A 22,347-nucleotide genomic window follows, 5' to 3' on the forward strand; every position below is an offset into this window, starting at 1 on the left:
TGATTTGTTTTGTCTAAATCCAAACGGCCCGCCTTCTTCCTTCTAAAGCGGAGGGGGCGTGGCCACGGCTGGAACCAAAATGGCAGCGACCGGACGCCAGTTTCTCACTCCGCACTGATTCAGCCAGTAACACATCTTAGCTGACCAACTGCCTCTCGACGCGGAACTCGCAACAGACACCGGCGGCGGCGGCGCGACGACGACGACGACGGCCTGAGGCGGTAGGGGGGGGGAGGGAAAGAGAAACAGCTGAATATGGCTGAACTTGAGCCACACGAAGGAGCGCAGGTAAACCGTCTTCGGTGCAGGGGTTCGTGAGCCGGTTTGCTTGTTGTGCTTGTTTACATTTTAAAGATGTGCTTCTGTGTCGGGACAGGACCTCGAAAAGAAAATTGAGGAGACGAGGCAACGGTTCAAGAGTGATTTTCTCCAAGGTAACACCGCGTATTGTGGATTTAAGCTTGAACATTTATGTGTCTTCTTGTCCTCCCACACAATTCAAAGTAGTGTTTTTTGTTGTTGTTGTTGTTGTTGTTTTCAAACATGGTGACCTCAAAGATCCGGATAAGCTCCCAACCAGCTAACGTTAGCTTTAAGTATACTTAGTTGAGAGTAAATGCAGCCGGTAGGTATGACGTCATGGCCTCCACTTTGTGGGGGGGGTGGAGGGGTGGAGGGGTACTTCACGTGAGTTTACAGCACAATATGGACTTTGTGGGGGTTTAAACTAGAAAGTAAAAAAAAAATGCACAAATTGAAAGTGAAACTTTGTGCTTGACCTGTTGAAAGGCATCTTAAGTTTGTCCATCTTTGTTCGTGTTTTGTCAGATCCGGGTGAGAAGTACGACCCCAGGGACGTGGACAGGCTTCAGACCGACGACGCTCTGGTGGAGGGCTACCTGACATGGAGGATTTATGTTGTCGATGATGCCTTAAAAATGATTGATGAAAGTTTTCAGTGGAGGAAAGAGTACGGGGTGAACGGTAAGATGTCGTAATCCCCCCTCCCTCCCCCCCGATTCTTAGAAACAGGATTTCACATCTGTGTATTTATAATACTATTAGTACTACTAAAATCTAGGTGTGAAAATAGAAAACACGTTTTTCATCACAAAAGCCAAAGTTCTTCTTCTTCTTCTTCAAAAAAAAAAAGTGTCTGTCCACAACTAACAAAACCAGATAAGATGACGAGGGTTTTTATGGCCTGTTTTTGACTCCTGGTGCTGCAGGTACAACGTCCAAACCGGGGATAAAAGTAGACATGTTGACATTGCCGTATTTAGTTGTTATCCGGCTTGCAACACAAATCAGCGGTTGTCTTTGTGCTCCTCTGGGATGAACCCAGACAGAGGGTCATTGTCTGTTAAACGCCTCTATCTCCATACACAAGCTCCCCCGAGAACAAGCCGTGCTCTTTTCTTCAGAGGAATTGCTTCGGGTTGTTGTTTGTGGATTTAAAAAAAAAATTTTATCCAGCAAATCCAATTTATCAAACAGTTCTTTTTAGGAAATCTTTTTTTATTTGCGTCTTCAGTCGTGGGCCATTTGACTTTTGACTTTGTCCATCTGCTGTTTGTTCTTTATTTCGTCATTGGACATTTTTTTGCTGAGTAGCATGTTATTATTATCTGTGAGGTTTTACAAAGCTGCTAGTAAATGAGTGACTTCCTCTGAACGGCTAGAAAGTCCTGCTGTTTAGTCCTGGTATATATATATATATATATATGTGATACAGTTTAAAGTGTTTTAACAAAAACAAAAATTGTCTAATAAAAGATATTGTGTGCCTCAAAACAAAGAAATGAAGGACGCCAGTCTAAAAGATGCACTTCAAATAACCTTGCCCCCATTTGCTTCCAATATGATATTGTTTTTACTTCACAATAGAGATTGAAATGATGGCAGTAGTCAAAGGCATGAATAACAACAACGACTAACAATCACAGAATAAAAGGCAATGTCAAAATAATGTGCATAAATGTAAACAGAATAAAACTTGTGAAATAGATTTATGAAAATCAAAGAAATATGAAATACTAAACGCAACCAAAGGCCATTGAAAACATGTACGTCTTGAGATTTGTCAATGAAGGGGGAACATGTGATCGCTTGAGGAGGCTTATCATTCCAAAGCTTTGGCACAGCCGTGACCGAAAGTGTAGTTAATGCTATGAATGAGAACAAACGCCGGTAAACGGTGTAACGTGTGCCTTCCTGTGCGTTTCAGATCTTAACGAGAACACTATTCCCAAATGGATGTTCGAGACCGGTGCCGTCTACCTTCATGGCTACGACAGAGAAGGCAACAAGCTCTGTACGTCCTCTGATGTCACGCACCCGCAAACCAGCTTTTGTTTGTTTTGTCAGAAAAGTTATTTCTGCGACGAAACGCACAAAACTACTCGAACTTATTTTTTTTAACAAAAATCATCTCCTGTGTTTTAGTCTGGTTTAAGGTGAAGCTCCACATCAAGGATTCAAAAAGCACCTTCGACAAGAAGAAGTACATTGCCTTCTGGCTGGAGCAGTACGCAAAGAAAGAACCTGGGATGCCTCTCACTGTTGTGTTTGACATGGCAGAATCGGGCATCAGCAATATAGTAAGTCCATGAAGATGCTGCTTAACAGGCGATTTTATTTATTAGATCTTCGACCTTCTTTTTAGTTTGTGTCTCGTGATCTACTCCCGCCTAATTTTGCTTGCTGTTAATATCTGGGACTGTATTTAATTGCTTTTGCCGTTAAACAAGATTCACTCTTGTATTAGAAAAAGACGACGCCCTTGTGCTGTGACTCACTGCACTGATGCATATATATTTTATTTTTCTGCTGTTAGCGCTGTGGTCTTGCAGGGACTGATGGTCTTCAGTGGGTTTACACTTTGGAGATTAAAGTAACCTTTAAATCCTGATGGTCAATTCGAGTGGGCTGCCTAATCCGTCGACTCGCCGTGACGCAGGCGTTAGCTGCTTGATGGAGCTCTCCCCGTCAGCGAGTGCATTTCATTGGCCGGGCTCTCTCCCGGAGAAATGGCTCAATTAAATACAAATAAACCAACACTGACAAGGCAAAAAGGGATAAATAGCTATATGAGACAAATGTAAAATGAGGTAGATTAGAAGATCAGTTTGGAAAGCAGCTGTCGTGAGGCGTGTTGAACCACAGCGGTAACTACAGCAGGGCTCGCCATGATCTCATTATGACCCGGGAGTGAGTCTCCTGCATAGCAATGAGGATTCTGGCCAATTATGGAGCCGAGCCAGCGTATAAGGCTTGTATCGATTGACATATTGGCTGTTTGCCTGATGATTGCAATTAACATAAAACAGGAAGGTGAAATTTCTTTTTCTTTTTTTTTTTTCAAATTCAGCTAAAATGATTTAAAACATAGCAGGATGTTAGAGCTGGAGGTGAGTAGGTTCTAGGTGGGATTTACAGTAAGGGATTTTATATCTGTCTTTGGTGGTTGAATCAGAGAAAATGAATTAATGCTCAGCTGATGACTGGGAATTTTATTTTTGTAACTTGTTTTCAGGACTAATGTCTCCTTGAAATTGGAAAAGTTGACGGTTGAATCTATGTGGTGCGATCAAATTGGAGCAAAGCAGCCTTTAAAAGCAGCGTGTCTATTTTGCTAATTGTTCATAACAAAAATATAGATGATATTTGAGACGGACTGAGCAGGGTACCGTTCAGAGGAGCTTGTAATGAATTTCCATTTAATGTTAAGTGGGTCACTTCAGATCTAGAGGCGGTTCAGAGAGAACAAACATTCTCCAGTGAAAATTGTTTGTTAAAGCACATTTTATTCTGGAATCCTTTTGTGTGCTTCTGCTTTATGAATCATTGAGGGTTTTTTGTTTTTTTTTCCTTTGTGTTTCAGGACATGGACTTTGTGAAGTACATTGTTAATTGCTTCAAAGTATATTATCCAAAGTTTTTATGTAAGTAACACAAGTTGTTATAAAAGCAAAACAAATATTTATTTACCTGCACATATGTCACATTCACTTATTAATAGTGATTGCAGATACTTTAATGTCAAACCTGGGGATTTTCAAGCATAAAACTCACTGACATACCTGGTCTTTTTTTTTTTATCATTTCAGCCAAAATGATCATAGTGGATATGCCTTGGATCATGAATGGTGAGAATGAGTCTGCCTACTCTTAGGAAAACCATACACCGGGCTGTCAGGATTGTGAAAATGGAGTTGACTATGAACTGTCATACAACTAAACACGGTTCATGTTATGCCACCATTATGGAATAAGCCTAGTAGTTTAATATTACACCTTATGAGGAAGAAGAGACACGTTTAGGCATTAAACATTGGAATATAAAAGTAAACATGGATAACAACTTGGATATTTAACGATTTACTGTCAGAGATAATAGGCACCAATAATCAAAATAAACTGTATAATGGTGGCACTGAGTCATTATGTATGTGCTATTGAACCACACCAGAAGAAGGGGGCACGATGAGGTGACATCATTAAAAGAGTGCCCTTCGAACTTCAGATGACACAGAAATAGAGATGAAAGATATGATATTTGTGTTGGTTTCATCCAGCTGATGAATGAAACGATGCCAAAGATTATGCAAATATAGGGCGGTCGGCTCGGATAGTTGCGATCAGGCATTTGTGCAAATCGGGCAAATTGTGACACGGCTAACCATCGAAACGTTTATATTTAGTTGTTTATCGGTGATTTATGAGATGATAATTGATTGTGACGTGTCAATCATCGCACATGTCTCTTCGCTACAGCTGCATGGAAGATTGTGAAGTCCTGGTTGGGTCCAGAGGCAATCAGCAAGCTCAAGTTTGCATCCAAATCAGAGATCCAGAACTTCATAGAACCCGAGTACCTGCCACCTCACATGGGTGGAACGGTATGTTTTCATGTCCTTCAACACGTCTCATTTACTAAATTTCCAATGTGGCTTTAAATGATGAGCTTGCGACTCGAACTGGTCAATAATTCGGCGACATTTCTCATCTTTTATTGGGATTTCATTGTAATGAAGATGTGATTATGAAGTTTTGTTGTGTAAACTGTAATCATAACTAAAAAAGTTAAAAGATCAGTCTGTGTTTTACCACATTACATTTTGTTGCGTTTCTTATTCATAACATTTTTATTGATATTTAAGGTTACAAAATTCAGCTTTAAAGGTAGTAAAACAATGAATGTGGATCCTTTTTCACGCCTCTGTATGTTACAAAAGTCGATCAGGTTTGTCAGATCTCACCTGTCCACTTGCCAGTGATAAAGAAATCTAACTTGGTCTCTTCATTAGATAATAAACATAAATTATACTATATTGTCTTACTAATTTGTCCTTGTATGACCTATGCTGGGTCATATGCAAGATCTGGAAACATTCTGTACTCATATTTTGTACTTATCAAAGCCGTACTTGTATGACTGCCCTAATTTGAACGAACTACTTCTCCACTTTTATAACGATGCTTGTATTGATATAACTAATCTGGCTATGTTCCAGGACTCCTTCAAGTATAGCTACCCGCCTCTTCCTGACGATGACTTCCAAACACCCATCTGTGATAACGGGCCTATTGTCAGTGAGGACGACACGGAGAGCAAAGAGGGTGAAATGGAGAGCAAAGATGCCCTCGAGTCCAGCTTCAGCTCTGATGTTGTGGCGAAGCCCAAAAAGGTACAATTTCTTTCAAGTTTATTTTAAGTTTCGCAGACTCTTAATATTGTTATCAACTGCTCCAGTGTTTCAAAAGCGGCGCTGCAAAATCACGAAAGCCACCGAAAATATAGATTATTGTGCAAAATAATCCCAATGAACGTAAACCAGGCACATTTTCTCAACCTGTTTAAAAAGCATAAAGTGATATTTCCCATCCACCACCAGCATGTTTCACACAACCACAGCGGCGGGTTGAGCTAATAGCGAATTGTTGTAATGATTAAATGATGAAAGCAGTATTTTGATGACTGAAATTCATTATTTATTATATTGATATTTCTACTGAGATATTACTGGGTTCAAATAGTTAATTTGATGTTTTTTTTTAAATAAAAATAATTATTCATGTTTGAAATATAAATCAATAGCGAATACTCTCTAATTTCTCAGTGTGCTGTGGAAAATTACAACCTTTGAAATCACCAAGACAGTTGGTTTGTGTTGAAGTCCTTTTGATTTCAAAAGCTCACTGTGAAGTAGTTTTGATTTAGTCCACTGCCGGTGTGTGCTAATAGGAGTCCTGGTGTCGTTGGCTTTGTGCACTCCTCGGAGAAACACTGCTCTCACAGGTGAAGTGAATTGAAAGTGATTGAGTCACGATTGCGTTCAGATTCGGGCCTTTCAGGCAGTTCACCTCTTGGAGATGTGACTTCCTGCCAATGGCCAGATTACGTGCCGTATTTTCAGAGATTCCTCCTGTTTCTCCTTTCACTCGTTTCCCTTAAGTCAGATGACGACACGTAATCGGGCCGCTTCGTGGCAAATAACGCTCGCACATGGTGAACATGAAGCTGTTGCTCATTGTCCCTGTGAAGGTGACTCCCAGTGTATCTGACCGCAATTAAATCCTGCCAACAAAGCGCCCCTTTTGCATCGCAGACGGCAAACTGCTTCTCTTAGTCCCGCGGGCTGAATGTGCTGCAATTTCCGCCGCCTCACTCTTACTGTGGTGTCACCACCTTTGCACCCTGGTTGCAGTTGAGACTGCAGCTTATGTCAAAGACTCTTACTCACTCCCTGCAGGACTCTCCAGTCTTCACCTCATAGTCTATTTAGCTTTTTTTCAGGCCAGCAGCATGCAAAGAAAACCTGCATGGAAATAGATTACCTCAGGATATGCTCAGTATTAGTAAAGGCCTATTGATCAAAGTGCTATATTTACATTATATTGGTGCATGTTTTCTACTTTGGTGATTGATTCTCTTTGGTTTGTTATATAATGTTGTGGATGTTATTTACAGATATTATGTTGATTTGCTTTCACAGCCAGGGAGCAGCCGACTTAGTTAGTTAACCTACATTTGAGAGAGGACGAGGACGAGCAGCCTTTTGTTTTCATTTCTAACTGCCTGCAGGAAACTAACTGTGTCAACTGGAGAGTCTACTGGAGTCACACAAAGCTACTCCCACGAGCCTCCCACCAAAGTCCCACCAAATAAACAGTGCTGCCACCTTTTAATGAACACCACATTGGTTATGAATTATAGATTTAGATTTGCAAAGCGGAGATATGCAAATCACTCATTTGTAAGTCTCAACGTTAATCTAAAAGCACAAGTTTGAAGCATGGGAATGCTCTTACTGTAAAAATAGGAAAATGTTCGCACTCTCTCTGGCATATTTTTTGGTGAGAGGGTCATGAATCTGCGCTGCATGCAATCAGAGAAAAGGTGCATATCTGCGTAATTTTATTTTGCACACCCAAGCAATAGTATTATAAGCACTGCAGTCATCTGAGGTGTCAAATGACTTTTCAAAACATGTGAGTCAGCTCTGTGGGAAAGAGGAAGATTGTTTTCAGGATGGCTTGACACTTAAACACTTAACACAGAGAGAACATGTTACTATAAATAACATAAGGAAGTGTATGAACATGCCTGACAACCACATGGTCATTGGGTTTGTAAATCTTCAATGTGACAGAATATGGAGCTCAACAGTCTTCCAAAAAAAAGTGCAACCTTGCAGGGTGAATTGTAATAGCAATTAAAAGGTCACATGCTCATTATAACTGAAGCCTGGAAATGTCATAATACACCCACACACACATACACACACACACACACACACACACACCCAGACCCTTATGTGACCAGAAGCTTTCACACTCAAGGCTTTCAAGTTATCTAGTTGATAAGAACACTTACCTAATAACTCCCTCACAAACCCACAGTTTTGTAAGGGAGTTATTATGCCGTTATGCTGAATTACAAGTATCCAATTAAAGCACGATATAAAGAAGGGCAAAGTTAAGTACTTGAAGTCAGATGGGAGGGAGGAAATGTTGAGAGGTTGAGATGAGAACTTGGTAACTGTAATAATAGGTTAGCAGCAGCGTCGGCTGCCTCTTGACATGTTTTCAAACCTGCTGCATTCTTGCTTGCGCCGAGTGAAATAGTTTCACTTCGCATTCATGAGTGAGACTTGACTTCCAGTAGCCTCTGCTCCCACTAAACCTCTGGCCCCGTGTTCATAGAGCAGGCTGCCAGAACCCGAACCCCGTCTGGGACTCGCATTGCATCGTACTCGTGCAAAGCATTTCCGCTTCGTCTAAATAAATAGGAGGCTCTCCACAACCGCCATCCACGCCGACCTGAGCTCTTCTGGGCGACCGGGAAGCTCTACGTTTGATATCTTACTGGCATCAGGAAGCTAATTGCCTTTTTTTGTGTTTTGAAACAAGGGCTGGAAGTGGTAAGGTAGCGTAGCATCACACCCACACAAAGGAACTCGCACTCCGGAAGATGTCCGCACGCTGGAAAGGCAGGTGTACTCGCGCGACTCAAAATGTTTCAACTACACCTCCCTCGCAGTCGACTGATGACGTCACCGCCCCCTGGACATGTCCCTCCTTTGACCTGTCCTGGACTTTACATTTCAATTCGAAACCTGTTTACAGCCGCAAAAAAAACAAAAACGTTTGACCTCGTTGCTTCGCTGAACCAAGAGGGACACTCATTTCACATCGTAATTAGCTCTTCGAGACGGAGTGGATCAGTCACTACTGACCGTTAACCATTTTACATTTACTTCTGTCTTCTAACCTCAGATTAAAAAAACTACAAACAAACTACTAACAAGACCAGCTTATTAACCTCCCAGCACTTCATCTTGTGCTGTGCCTACCTTTTTAGGATTTTTTTTTTAACGAAAGCACTTTGTGCATCTAACTATCTTTTATTATTTTTATTTTTTTTAGATGATGGAGATCTGTATCTTATCATGTACTGTAAAATCAAAAAACGCTACCACTCATTATGAGCATTTCAAATCATCTGCGCTTTCTGTCTTTGCATTTCATATCTTACACAATGTGTAGAAATCATGAAGTTCTGTCATTTTAGATGTCTTTTGTTTCTTTGTATGGTTATTAATATTATTAATTAATGTGTTTTTTTTGTGCTAATTACATTTTTAATTGAATTTTTTTTGTTTATTGATTTTTGTATCAGTTTTACAAATTTATCACTAAAATATTCTCATTCAAATGATGTACGTTTAATTCTAATATCTGTATCACACTACATAAAGTGTAATTTCTAATTCAAATTTGCACATGTTTTGCTTGTTTCTATTCACATAATTACCTAATTGTGTTAAGCTTCCTCCCTTAAATGACGAATAAATAGAGACATTTCATCAGCAGCTGATTATCTCTTGATGTCTTCATTGTGGCAGTCGCATGACAGTCTGCCATTAAATTAAGATTACACGGTTTGTTGCTTATCCGAGCAACGTGCACACTCCCCCCTGTGGATTCACAAGTCTTCCAGTCACATGTGGAGCGCCTTGACCTTTGACCCCGCCCGCCCTCCCTCTGCCCTCCATTCCTCACCTGACGCGGTCACTGGCCCGTCCTTCTTCACGCCACGCAGTGGCAGAAACACTGTGCAACCATCCGCTCCCCAAACGGAGCCGGTTTATCTACGATATTCATACATTTATGCAACCATTTCACAATTTTGCATCCTGTCAGCTGCTGCGCGGTCTCGTGGGTTTTAAGAATTTTCGGGCCAAAGTTTGAGTGTTTATACTGAAGTCAGCGAGTCCATGTGTGAATAATATCATTACACTTGGTGGTTTTTTTGTTTTGTCTGAAGTCATGAGTCATTGCCCCCCCCCCTCCCCTCCCCTCGCCTCCCTCCAGGCACAAGGGTCAGGAGTCGTCGTTGGGGTTTCCCATTAAAAGAAAAAGTACATTTTCACTCTAAAGATCCTATTTTGATGACATTACGTTTCACCACTATCTCACAAGAGCAAGTTATTAATCATTACAGATGGCTGTCAAGGCCTTCATTAACTGATAGCGTTCTCTGAATGAAGGGCAAAGGTCAACCATTTCATTTTGAGAAGAAGAACCAGATAAGGGTCACACGATTACATTATCAGTATTGTGTGCGTCTTTCTAATTAAGTGCTCTTTGTTGTTTCAGGTGAACTTCCTGGAAGACAGTTTGAGGTCAGAGGACAACGATAAAGGAGACACAAATGGGCGGACCAAAGGAGCCAGGAAGCCGCTCACCACCTTCAGAGGCCCTCTGCTCGACGTTAGGTCGGTCATACTGCTCAAGCGCTTGTCCGTCTTGTCATTAGTCTATATGCTTGCACTTGCCCTTATTGATCTTCATGGTTTCATTGCAGTTAGTAAAGTTGTTCGGACACTGGAGTTCCCACAACCTTTTTAGTGCAATTTCTAGTAATGGGCAGATGACCTCTACACTTCCTTTGTCTGCTGTTGTAGCCGTTCTTGTGGCCTTGGGTGTGGCAACGTCGGTCTGTCCGTTGGTTGACAGCTTCGGTCCAGACTGTGACATCTAAACAGCCACCTAATGGATTTCCAGGAATTACAGACATTCATGGTCTCCAGAAGATGAATCCTACATACTTAGGTGATCCCTTCTTTTTTCTCTGGCACCAACAGCAGGTGGACATTTTTGGTTTTTCGTAAAATGTCTTGAGAGCTATCGGATGCATTGCCATGAAATTTTGTACAGACTTTCATGGTGCCCAGAGCATTAATCTGAACGGCTTTTCATTTAGTGCTACCAAAAGGTATTAATCTAGTGCCACTAATTGCAATCCCATCAGCCTCAGCTGTACTTAGTGTTTCGTGCCAGTGATGTTCACATGTTGACCATCGATGTCTGAGCACCTCCTGCCTGATCTCGAGTACAGTCAGAGAGCCGTTTGATATTTCGGGGGCTTTCACACTTGTATTTGGGGACCATTTCATGCTCACATTGACTTTTTACAAACAAACCCAGAGGAGGAACCATGAAGTCATGCAGACTGACAAGTAACTGATGGACTGAAGAGCTTCGGAGACTGTCATTCTGCATCATCATATTCTGGTGACTGCCAGCAGGTCATTCAGCACTTAGATGTTTCTTATGTGTAAATATAGAATAGGTATTTAGGTTATTAGTATTACGTGTCTGAGGGGGGCCACTACTGTGGTGCGGTGTTGCTCTGTTAGCCACATTAAATGGACTCAATGAGCCGCTAAATTACACTTGACTAGGACAGAATATTTACTCAGTGTACTTTTACCCTCCTTCTTTGTCTGACCAGGGGAAACCCCGACACTCACGCGCTGATATGCATGCCTGTTTCTATGGCTACCAAATTATTTGCATAAATACATACGTCACTTAAACCATGCTGCTTTTTCTTCACGATCAGCAGATGTTTTTTTGTTTAGCTTTTGAAATCATGCCAGACTCCCACATCTACTATCATCAACCAAACCGCACCAGACTACGCTGGAAACTGGACTAAAACCATCTATTCAAATGATTCCACTAAAATGAAAGTTTGTTCAGGGGCTTTACACTATTTCCCGTCTCAATAAATGTACACTCGGCTGCGAGCTTGTTAGGTACACCTGGCTAAAAGAGCAGAAACTGAACATTACAATGTTCATAAAGGTGTGATTTATTCCTGAATTGTTGTCAGAGACTGTCTTACTTTTAGTCAGGTATAACTGATAAACTGAGTGGATATTGTGCTAAAGGAGGGGGAAAAAAAATACATTTATGTGATTGTCTTGTACGTATTGGCAGAAATGTTGTTTTCACATATTGACTCAAAGCCTAAAGCCATTATTGACGTGTTTGCACCTTTCTATCCCCATCGATCTTTCACACGTGCAGGAATTAGGGATGCTTCCAGTCAATTATTCATCGAGTAGAAATGAGTTGGTGTTAATTTATTCAGGGTGCCGCACTAAATAGTGATGAACACTGGCCAATGATCAACTAGCTTCTGGAAAGGAGGACTTGTCACGTCTTCCACATGTCGTCAAACACATTATGCATTTCAATTGAACCTTAACTCGATTGCAAATGTCTTGTTGTTGACTCCAAAAGCAGTGCATTGCAAAGTAGTACAGCAATCACAGTGATCTGGTCGGTCCTTTGGTAAAAGTATTTACCCAGTGTGAATGATATTACTTCTTATTTTCATGAATAATGTCAGCCAAGTTCAGTTTTTACTGAGTAACAGCTTTGATGTTTTTTGGATTTTGACAGCTCCGGGCTGTGAATTATAGTGATAAACAGATTTAAATGAGCCCTAAATGCAATTCTGTTTTTAGAGCTGGGTTAGCCATAATTCGAGTCTGGGGGCTTTAGAGGAGAGTGGGGGTCTTTGATCTTGGGTTTGCCAAAGGTTTCCAGAGCCCGAAGACTCACTGTGAGCTCAAGCGAGTGCCTGACTCCACAGCTGGGAAAGGAAAACACAAGGACATGAAAAAGAAAATAAAGGCTTTGTTGTTGGCAGTTCTAGTCCGTGAAACATAGCCAAGCTGCATCAATGAGAAGCTTCATACGAAGCAGATAATCCATTTACCAGTTTCTTTTTGGCGAAGTTTGTATCCCCAGTGTAATAAGTGTTCGCTGTGCACTTAGATCGAATTCATCAAATCACATGCTATCACGGCCAAGTTGGTTAGAAGGTAATTGGGTGCTTACCAACGACAAGCGGAGCTAAACGCCTCATGCTTAGACCTTAAGCCACAGATTCGCTTTGGCTCTGGAATATATATGGGTCTGTCCTGCCTGGAGTACAACTGGAATTCAATTGTATGTTTCTACTGTAAGCACATGTAAACTAAATGTCCTCTGTTCTCCTTTGAGACAAAGTCAGAAACCAAAATACGGAAGGAGGACGCTTTGCAGTATTCGCGTTGCTTTGTACTTGTAGCTTTACCGTAGGACTCCACAACACGTCACCAAACTTTCACAGGGGAAGAGGAGCACGGACGACGTTTGTTTTTAGGTCAGACATCTAGCAAACTAGTCCCCTCCAACTCATGAAACATCGTGTTTACATCACTTACATAATTCCATGCAGATGCAGGTGTCTGCCTGTTTACCTTTTCTCTCGTGTGCCCTGCCACAGCTCGGCCGGCCGGCTGCTGATGTTTTCCCAAAGGCCTTTTTCCTCCTGATAGTAAAACTATTAACCGTGACTCAAAGAAGTGTGGGAGAGTTTCACCTGCAGTCTTTTGTGAAAGCCTTTGTGGCGTGTTTTCGTAGGCAAATGAAAAATAAATGGTGGTAAACGATACGAACGCATGAATCCTGTTTTTGAAAGTGTGCTTTTTATGGTGTTGAGCTGCAATATATTGCTCGCAACAACATTGTCCTTCAGGGAAGACGTGATGCGTTGCAAGACAAAGCTACACAGACAGCAGCAAGCAGGAATTGTAGATGCCCAGTCTGTGTTGATAAGAAACTTACGAGAGAAATAACGAAGCATGTTGTGAAGCAAACGGAAACCCTGGTAGCATATTTTTGAGAGCGCAGCCTCTGATTTCCGCTCAGACGGCCTTCTAATGTAGTAATGTCACACGGTGAGTTTCTGTCTCTTCAGCCCCGCAGAGGAGCTCAGCTTCGGTTTTGGAGAGACGGAGAGGAAAAGCCTCATCATCCTGAGCAATGGGACCAAAAATAAGGTGGCCTTCAAGGTGAGTCCGAACCAGCTCGCGTGCTTAATCCTGTGAACGTGGCATGAGTTTGAAAGAAGAAAAAAAAGAAGAAGTTTTTTTTGTTTTTTTTTGCGATTGATTAATTAATCTTAGTCGATCAACAGAAAACAAATTTGGCAAGTGATTAGTCTGCTTTGTCATTTGTTGGGCGCACAACTAACTTAAGCTTTCCAGATGTGAAAATGTACTGCTTTTTGCTCTTTTGAATAATTGAAAATTAACTATAGTCTGGTTTTAGACTATCAGTCAGACAAAACGACCTCAATGAAGGCGTCAACATGAGCGTTGGGGAATTGTGATTTTCCGTTTTTTTTTCCTTTTGGTCTAACCTTTTATACTCTTAACAATTTCATTTATTTACAAGAATATATGATTTATTAATTTGTGTGTCCGCAGGTACGGACCACAGCACCTGAGAAGTACAGAGTGAAGCCCAGCAGCAGCTACTGTGAACCTGGAGCTTCAGTCGACATTGTGGTGTCCTTACACGGAGGTACTGCACTTAAGCTCTGCACTCTACTCACAGCAGATGTTTCCCAACGCTGAACCTCTAGAAATATCAAATGGTTCCCGTCTGTTACCTTTCCCAAAGTGCAGGCAAACACTTTTTCTTTTCCTGACATGCATATTTCAAGAGTGATAAAAGAATCATCTCCTCAAAACAAACCATCAGACAACTTGACAGTGCTGCATGAGTTGAGACATTTTGTGGCCTTCAAGCGCTGAAATGTCAGCAGGAGGTTATGATGTGCTGAACATAGCGCTGAAGAATCAGCGCAGCCTATTTTAGGGTTGCTTTTTTTTTTTTTTTTTTTTTTTCCTGGCTTTTATGCTGCGGTGTGTGTGCGTGTGCGTGTGTGTGTGTGTGTGTGTGCGTGCGTGTGTGTGTTTTTCACAATGCTGTCCCGTCTAACACTGAGTCCTTTGAACATAGCCTCTCTGTTTCTGTGTTTAAACCAAGTCAGTCAGTTAGCTTTTTTTTTTTTTTTTTTTTTTTTTTCGTTGTCGATTTAAACAACAGTCTAAATCATTTATTCACATGTTCTGTAAAACATCCCATCGTTCTGCTTCTATGTGTCAGGATTTCAAGCGATATTGGTTTACAAAAATGTGTCTTTCCATTGAGGATTTAAGAGCAATAAACTGCAACAAGAATTTAGTCCTAATTGCATTTGCTTGCATTAATTCTTGGGTAAAACGATGGCCTGGACGGGTTTGTTGCAGGTTCCCAGGCTTCTCCGCAGGACCGATTTTTGATCATGGCTGCCGAGATGGACAATGTTGGATTTCAAGAATTTGCACAGTTCTGGAAAGAAGTACTAAAAACTAAGATCATGGAGCACAGGTAAGTGTGTTTGCACAGGTCTTCATTAGAGTACACCAGCGGACCTGTAGGCTGCATATCTTCCTCCGGATAAGCGCCGCTAATTAGATGGGTGTCTTTCTTCCAGATTGCGCTGTCATGTCCTGGAGAGCAGTAAAGCAGCGGTGAGTCCTCTCAGGGACGGCCCGATGGAGACAGTCAGCGACGGGCAGCAGGAGTTAAACACAGCGGTGAGTTCTGCTGGAAGAGAAGCTTCAACCTACTTGTTTTCTTTAAATATTTGTTTCATTGAGATCCTTATTGATCTTGTCGAGTTCCATCGTTGTTTTAAAAACACTTTATAGTTCAACATAACTGCATGAATTGGATTATTAATAATCTCTTAAGAGAGCAACAGCTCTGAAACTAATAAAGATGTTATGAGCAACGTGATGGTACATTTATATATTGTTCATGTCAGTAACTATCAAGTGTAGGTTGAATCTAGTGCAGCCACCTGATTTATCACATTCATAAAGAAATAGTTTGATGTTTTGGGAACACGAAAAGGTAGATATCACTCTTGACGCTTTGTTTAGTGTAATAACTGGAAATAGGCTCACGGTTAGCCTGGCTTGGTCTTTGCAGCACCTTGAAAGCTCACGAATTATAATTGTATTTGTTTGTTCATATTTTACAACAACTAAATGTATTTTTAAATATTTATAGTGCTGTTAGGTGCATTTTTTTTTAAGTGTAAGAGAACACCAGGCTTCCAGTATGCATGCTAAGATAAACTACTTGCCTCCCCGCTCCAGCTTCATTCATACAGTAAAGCACAGACATGAGGATGGTATTAATTTTCATATCTATCTGTTTGCAAAAAAAAAAAAAAGACATGTTTCCATGACTTCTACGACCAGGGTGGATAAACCAGGTTTCTGTGTCAGCAGCTCATGCGGATGATGGCCTGCAGCTCCCGGCTGGAGCAGAAGCTGAATACGTGTCTGTGGGTGCAGAAGGTTCTGATCGGGTTGGTGTTGATCCTCGCGCTGCTGAACCTGCTGTGTCTCTACCTGCTGGGCACATCCCAGCGGCCATCTTGACCGGCCGCAGCATCCTCCGCCTGCATCTGACAACCGAGGGCACACAAGACGGGTCCGGCGGCGCCGGTGTCGACCACCTAGGGGACGCTGCCCAAGCCCGTCCAACAGGCTGCGGTCAGGGAAAGGAGCAGGGCTGACTTTAACAACATGTGAGTTGATGTGGAGCTAATAATATATGAAGAGAGATTGTCTGTTTCCCAACACTTGACAAAGAAAGAAAAAACATTCATAAAGTTTTTGAAATAGTCTTACATCAAGTCAGTGAAAATACTTGTGTATTTATTGCAGCAGTCTCAACATGTAGGGGGAAAAAAAGAAAAAAAAATCGTTATTTTTGTGAACATAATGTATAATTTTTTTTATATTATATAAATCTACACAATATGAAATAAACCCGTTTTGTCAATTTATTTTATTTTAACATTTTTAATGCTTTTCTCGTCGTCAGGTCGGGCAAAGATTTAAAAGAAAAATAAATAGTAAACATGTGGCGCATTTATCTGGAGATGTAGATGTTTTAGTGGCCCTGTTATGCATAAATATTCACACTCTTTAATAAACCCTCATTAACACAGAGCTGCCTAATTGAAAACATCGCAACACATGACCTAACTAAACTTCTGCACAATCTCACCAAGGAGCCACAAGAGATCTCCGTCTCCACTATCTCCTCAATTTGTTTTAATTACCCCAACAGTAAACGAAACTAAAAATACCAAAGCAATTACTGGCGAGTACAAGGACACGGCGCAACCCACTTGTAGCTTAGTGGGAAGCTGTGATATCTATAACAAGATCCGGCTCGGAGCAATCAGGACGCGAGCCGCCGGCCGCACAAGGACCGATCGCAGTGCGGCTGTTGGACGGGTGCACACGAGGGTCGCACGGCATTAACATTCGCAGTTTGTTCGCAGTAGGTGGTAGCCGCCCACATTTGAGGAATGATTAGAATACTTCTGGGAATAATGAGTAGAATAATCCCCCTCCTGATTAGAAACACTGGGCCGATCTGAAGCCAACAAAATGTTAGTTTCCCGAACATTCCCTGCATTGCTTGGTCTGTAACTCCTTCTATTTTCGTGGTGACCCTTCATATGGTTTCCTTCTATATCTTATTGTAAAGCCGCTCCATTAATAGCTGTTTGTAAAAGGAATTGGAGAGTTTTTAAGGAAGCGTGTAGCGCTGCATGTAAAACTCGCACTAAGAAATGCATTTTGCACTATTTGGGTAGAAAGTGCCGAGGCACTAAAAAAAAAGAAAAGAAGAAGAAGATGGGGGGTTAATGGAGTGTGTGTCTCCGGGGAACAAAAGTAAAAGCCTTGGTATGACACATAGGTGGGTTGATTTTAAGTGCATCTGCGTGCCGCACAGTACTTTACTGAACCTCGGAAAATCGTTCAGATACACTACAAAGAGCAAAACGGCACACGGCCATCAGAAATGCCGAGATGACTGAAATGTACGACGGTTCAGGTGCTCGTGTGATTCCCAGACACCCTCGTCTCACCTGATTGTCCAGATGTCACTAATTACAGGCTGTATTACTACATTACTGTACGTGTTCCCCAGCGGCTGCACGACTCAGGAGCTCCTCCGCGGTATTGATTTTACATTAAACGCCGGTTAAATCGAAACTCGGTTTCGAGGCGGGCCCGGGCCCCCGGGGCACCCTGTGCAGCGTTTGAGGGGGATGATGATTTAGTTCGGGCGGCAAATTGGGACACAAGGATCAATGGAGAGTTAATGAATGCTGCGTTTAACAAGAGGGGAGCGGGTTACTGTTGCTTTTGTCACCGCGGAGGGGATGTTGATGTCCACATTGAACTGGTACCAGCCACTGGCCTTTTAATCACCTCGCTAAATGACCCATTGGAATCAATATTCATAATACTGTGGTGGTAAACATTTCCAATACAAATGACAGATGCATAACCGCTATCTATTTCCCAGTAATGTTGTTCACTGTCACACCTACCCGTCTGTTCGACCCTTCTGATTGGCCGTATGCACTGACAAACACACAGGTCAGAGGTCAGGGAGCCCTTAAGGAGTTGTTTTTTTTTTTTTTCCAGACATGGAGAAGGAGGGTCACGAGCTTACAGCACGCTAGGATTAAACATTACAAATGCCTTTCTCACACTTAAAGTTTTATGAGGAATTGAGCGAATAACTATTGAGAAAATCAGGAAGAAGAAATAGTTCTGTTTTGGGTTTCGGCTTGCGGATTATTGTGAAATCGACCGGGACGTTTTAAACACTCGATCTAAGCAATGGAAAGAAGAGATGACCTAAATCAAACCAAATGGGAGTCCCGACATTGTGTGGATCACGGCTCCATCTCGGTATCAGCGCCATCTCTCCTCCTGGTGGTGTTATGATAAGTAAAAGGGCACAAAAAGAAAGTTAGACGCTAACAAACTACTGATTCTTCACTTAAACACAAACAAAGGCAGTCAGGGAGGAAAGTTTATAATACTGCATCCTCCTTTTGGTTCTTCTTCATTGTCTTCTTTTTCTTTTGAATGATTCTCTGGAGAAACAGCTGACTTTTCATAGAATATATTGTGTATATATACACCCGATCACAAACCCACAAAACTGGATTCTTTTGTTTTTACAGTCAGTTCAGAATGTGAAAGTTTTACGAGGATGTTTATTCACCGTCTGTCGGTAGAAATATTTTCTACAGCTCATGTCTTAAATAGCCACATTACATCAGTATTTAATAATGCCTTACAAGTAAAAGCAACACCTTTTTAAATCAAAAATCCAGCCTGAGAGAAGCATTTAAGACCATTTTGTTTAAAATAATCGGTACATTTGTTTGACTTTGTTGTGAGAATTACAAAACGGAAAATACATTTACGTAACTGATCATTACACAGATGTTATGTAATCCAGCCTCTGCAGCAACATTCACACAGGATTATTTGTGTAATGTTAAAAAAAAATAAAAAAAATAGTGATTCGATGGTTTCAATATACAATATAAACCTCTCACTTAAAAATGTAATGATGTTGTTTTGAGACTTTTCAGTCTCTGTATGAGAGTCCAGACTGATCTTGAGAATCTGTTTGTTTCGAGGTTCGTCTCAAAGGGGAATTACAGTTCATCTTCACAACCTCAAAAATCATGACGTTCTCTCATCCCCCCCGCAAGATTATTCAACTCTGCCCCCTACTGACCAAAACCTGTAAGGCTCAGCATTGTGAGGTTGAAGCTCTTGAGGATCTTCAGTGCATCAGATCTCCCCTCCGGTCTGATCGGTGGAGGAGATACTGTATCAGCTCTGTGGGGAGGTGAAGGTCACGAATCCCACCGAGCCTCTGCTTGCCCACAGTTCTCCTGATGTACAGCCGGCACAGCTGCACTAGAGGTGACACTCCTGGGAGAAGCAAGAGCCATTACAGAGAGATGATTTGATTATTAGCCTCCGCCAGCGGCACCAGCTCGGTGCACAGACCTTGAAACTCCCCGTAGGAGGGCTACTCGGTTACTTTGGTTTGAATACCTCCTGCTTGTCTCAGCAGTCTCTCCGCTAGGCTGCCGGGAGGTGCGAGGGCCAGCGGCCGCTTGCCCTCCGAGTTCACGAGGAAGCGATCTGCCCCGTACTCGAGCAGGACGGACGCCAGCTCGGGGCTGGACAGACGAGCGGCGATGTGCAGAGGCGACTCTCCGGACGCGCCGCTGTTCACACAAGCACCTGAAGGACAAACGAGGTATGATGCCCTCACATTGCATCAGGAAGAGCATTTCTGAATTTTTCCCCTCCAAAGCTTTTCTTCCACAGCAGATCCTCAAATGTAAAACACAATGTGGATGTTTACGTCATTTTACTTATTTTAATAGATTACAGCGTTGAGGTACACGTGAGGCAGTTTATCCCATTTTTTTATTCAGCTCCCTCAACATCCACAAAAGGCTTTACACAACTTTTTGCAGTAGATCTGTAAACGGCATTTGTCGTGGAAATTGTTGGGAGTTCCCCTTCAAGCACATTTTACTAATCATGCTATTTTTATTTTTTTTACTTAAAATAGATTTTTCACTGCAGGACTTGAGTGTCATTCCACATTATTTACAAAACTTGATCTTTATTCATTTCGTCTCCTCTTCAACCCCCCCCCCCCCAAAAAAATATAAATAAATGAATTTATGTAAAAGTTCAAATGAGAAGCTTTCTTACCGAGCTGCAGCAGCTTCCTGACAGTACTGAGATGCTGACTGGAGCAGGCCACGTGGAGAGGTGCTCCTAAATCGTCGATGTGCTGATCCACATCTGCACCGTACTGAACAAGAGGTTCGATGCACTCCGGGTGACCTGGCAGGAGTTACCACAATCATTATAACATGAAGGGATCTGCTGAGACACCTGCTCGTGCTCCACATCCCGGGGACAATATGCTCACGTCTTACTTTTAAAACATGATACATGTTGGGGTTTGGTTTTTTTTTTGGCATTTCTGACTGAGCTCGGTTTGCGTAGATTAACCATGCACTCGCAGTGGCACCGTGACCTCTGACCTCTGGCTGCAGCTCTGTGGATCGGAGAGCCGGACCGGCCGGTGCCCAGCGGGGCGGCTCCGTGTTGAAGAAGCAGCGACACGCAGGCGACGTGGCCTCGGCAGCACGCCTCCGTCAGGGCGGTGTGTCCGTCCGCCGTCGAGCCGTTTACCTGACGTGGGTAAGTACATTTGCGAGACAGTCCAGCAGCAGCGCCGTACACACCGCATTCAGTTAAAAGCGAAAATAAGGTATTCCTATTTTTCTACCGACTCTATATAGGTTATATTTGTACAGCTGACACATTTTGTTGTTGATCTGCCAGCGAACATTGTGGTGGGCAGACACGAGACAAGTTGGACTTTATAACTGAGGGTGTTCGTTAATGAGTTCTTGTGCTTGCGTGGTTGTGTCTGCGTGCCTGCTAGAAAATGTTGTTTGGTTAATTTCTCACCGAGACGCACCATCAATAAGTTAAAAAAAAAAAATAGCCGTAATTGATATGATTGTTCTGGGCAGGAACTGGGAGTTTCATAATGTCATAATTTAGCATGGTGTTGAATTGAGTTAAATTCACCAGTAAGTCATAACTTGATAAGAAGATGATGCCTCACTGACATTTGCCCCGTTTTCCAACAGGAGTTTGGCCGTCGTGGCGTGCCCCTGCATGCACGCTGCACGGAGCGGCGACACCTGGTCCAGAGTGCTCAGGTTTACACATGAACCCTGTGAACAACCCGCAATACATACAGAGTCACTGGCACACAGATTAGGAGTTTTAAACATGAAACATCAACAGTGTTATCATCTCAGGATGATGTTCATATTTTTTTTATTTTTTTGTGAAGAATAATCTCGTATATGATGATTGTCCAACTTTTCAGAAGTCGGTAAACTGCACGTCGTAATGATCTGGTGATAATTCTCCCTCAACGCAATCTACAAAAGGCCTTTAAACTTCACCTGAGCGATGAGCCTCTGCAGCGTGAGGACCCGTCCATTGAAGGCGGCATCGTGGATTGTAGACCAGTCTGACTCAACATCTGCTTTCAAACATGAACGGTAGTCTCTTAAACGCACTCACTAATTCACTTTCATATAATACCGAATGTGCGTTGCGGTGAAGCTTTAAAGCAGTAAACGTCCTGCAGCTTCGGCGTGAGCTCGTGCTGCCAGCTGCTACTCACCGCTCATCAAAGGGTTTGAGAAAAAAACAGCTCCACTTTGACATGTAGTGTCTCGCAGAGTCTCTTTGTGTCCAGCAGACATGTTTCACAGTGTCGCTCTAAAAGGCTGTTTTACAGCCTGCTTGTTTTGGGTTTTTTTTTTTTTTCCCCTCGTGGGCTTTTTGCAGTAGAAGCTGAACCGTATCCAGCTGTGAGTCGAAGCATATCTGAATTATGTTTGGTCTGTTTTCAGTGTGTGTGTTTTTTTTTGTTTTTTTGTTTTTTTTAGTGGCTGATCTCGGTGCTGTGATGTCACTTCCTCTCAGACAAAAGGGTTTGCCATGCAGGAAGCAGGCTGGTTGAATGGAGCAGGTCTGTAGTTTTGTGTGTAATTTGACACTGTACGTCCACACCCATCCTCTCCTGCAGCGGGCCGGTGGGGGAGGGCGTTTGTTTGGTTTTTCAATTGAATGAAGGGAAATGAATTCATCCACGTGTGTCAAGTCGTCTCCTTCTGTAAATGTTTCATGTGCCGTGACTTTGAAA

At 42.2% G+C, this 22,347-nt stretch overlaps 2 protein-coding genes across 3 annotated transcripts; one reads left to right on the forward strand and one right to left on the reverse strand.

The window, feature by feature from the left end:
* Positions 1-232: 232 nt before the first annotated feature.
* Positions 233-16,538, forward strand: mospd2 (motile sperm domain containing 2). Of its 2 annotated transcripts, none has more exons than XM_069702706.1 (15): positions 233-288; positions 377-434; positions 829-984; positions 2,228-2,314; positions 2,446-2,600; positions 3,884-3,944; positions 4,110-4,148; positions 4,777-4,901; positions 5,517-5,690; positions 10,165-10,283; positions 13,607-13,700; positions 14,118-14,214; positions 14,946-15,066; positions 15,173-15,275; positions 15,975-16,538. In XM_069702706.1, exons 1-15 carry the CDS (start codon positions 256-258, stop codon positions 16,128-16,130), a joined length of 1,578 nt encoding a protein of 525 aa, XP_069558807.1. In that variant the 5' UTR covers positions 233-255; the 3' UTR covers positions 16,131-16,538. The 2 variants fall into 2 exon arrangements, with proteins under 2 accessions (XP_069558807.1, XP_069558809.1); XM_069702708.1 differs by having other exon boundaries at positions 15,978-16,538.
* A 2,193-nt stretch (positions 16,539-18,731) lies between these two features.
* LOC138623276 (ankyrin repeat and SOCS box protein 9-like) lies at positions 18,732-22,073 on the reverse strand. Its single transcript, XM_069702709.1, has 7 exons — positions 21,823-22,073; positions 21,599-21,678; positions 21,254-21,361; positions 20,657-20,807; positions 20,319-20,453; positions 19,644-19,835; positions 18,732-19,517 (listed from the first exon to the last, which is right to left on the reverse strand). The coding sequence occupies exons 1-7, from the start codon at positions 21,902-21,904 to the stop codon at positions 19,366-19,368; spliced, it is 900 nt and encodes a 299-aa protein (XP_069558810.1). The 5' UTR covers positions 21,905-22,073; the 3' UTR covers positions 18,732-19,365.
* Positions 22,074-22,347: the final 274 nt, after the last annotated feature.

This window comes from Brachyistius frenatus, unplaced genomic scaffold (assembly GCF_029030835.1).
Source record: "Brachyistius frenatus isolate BFR_SWC_R1_liver_20210118 unplaced genomic scaffold, ASM2903083v1 Contig_42, whole genome shotgun sequence".
NCBI classification, from domain to species: domain Eukaryota; kingdom Metazoa; phylum Chordata; class Actinopteri; family Embiotocidae; genus Brachyistius; species Brachyistius frenatus.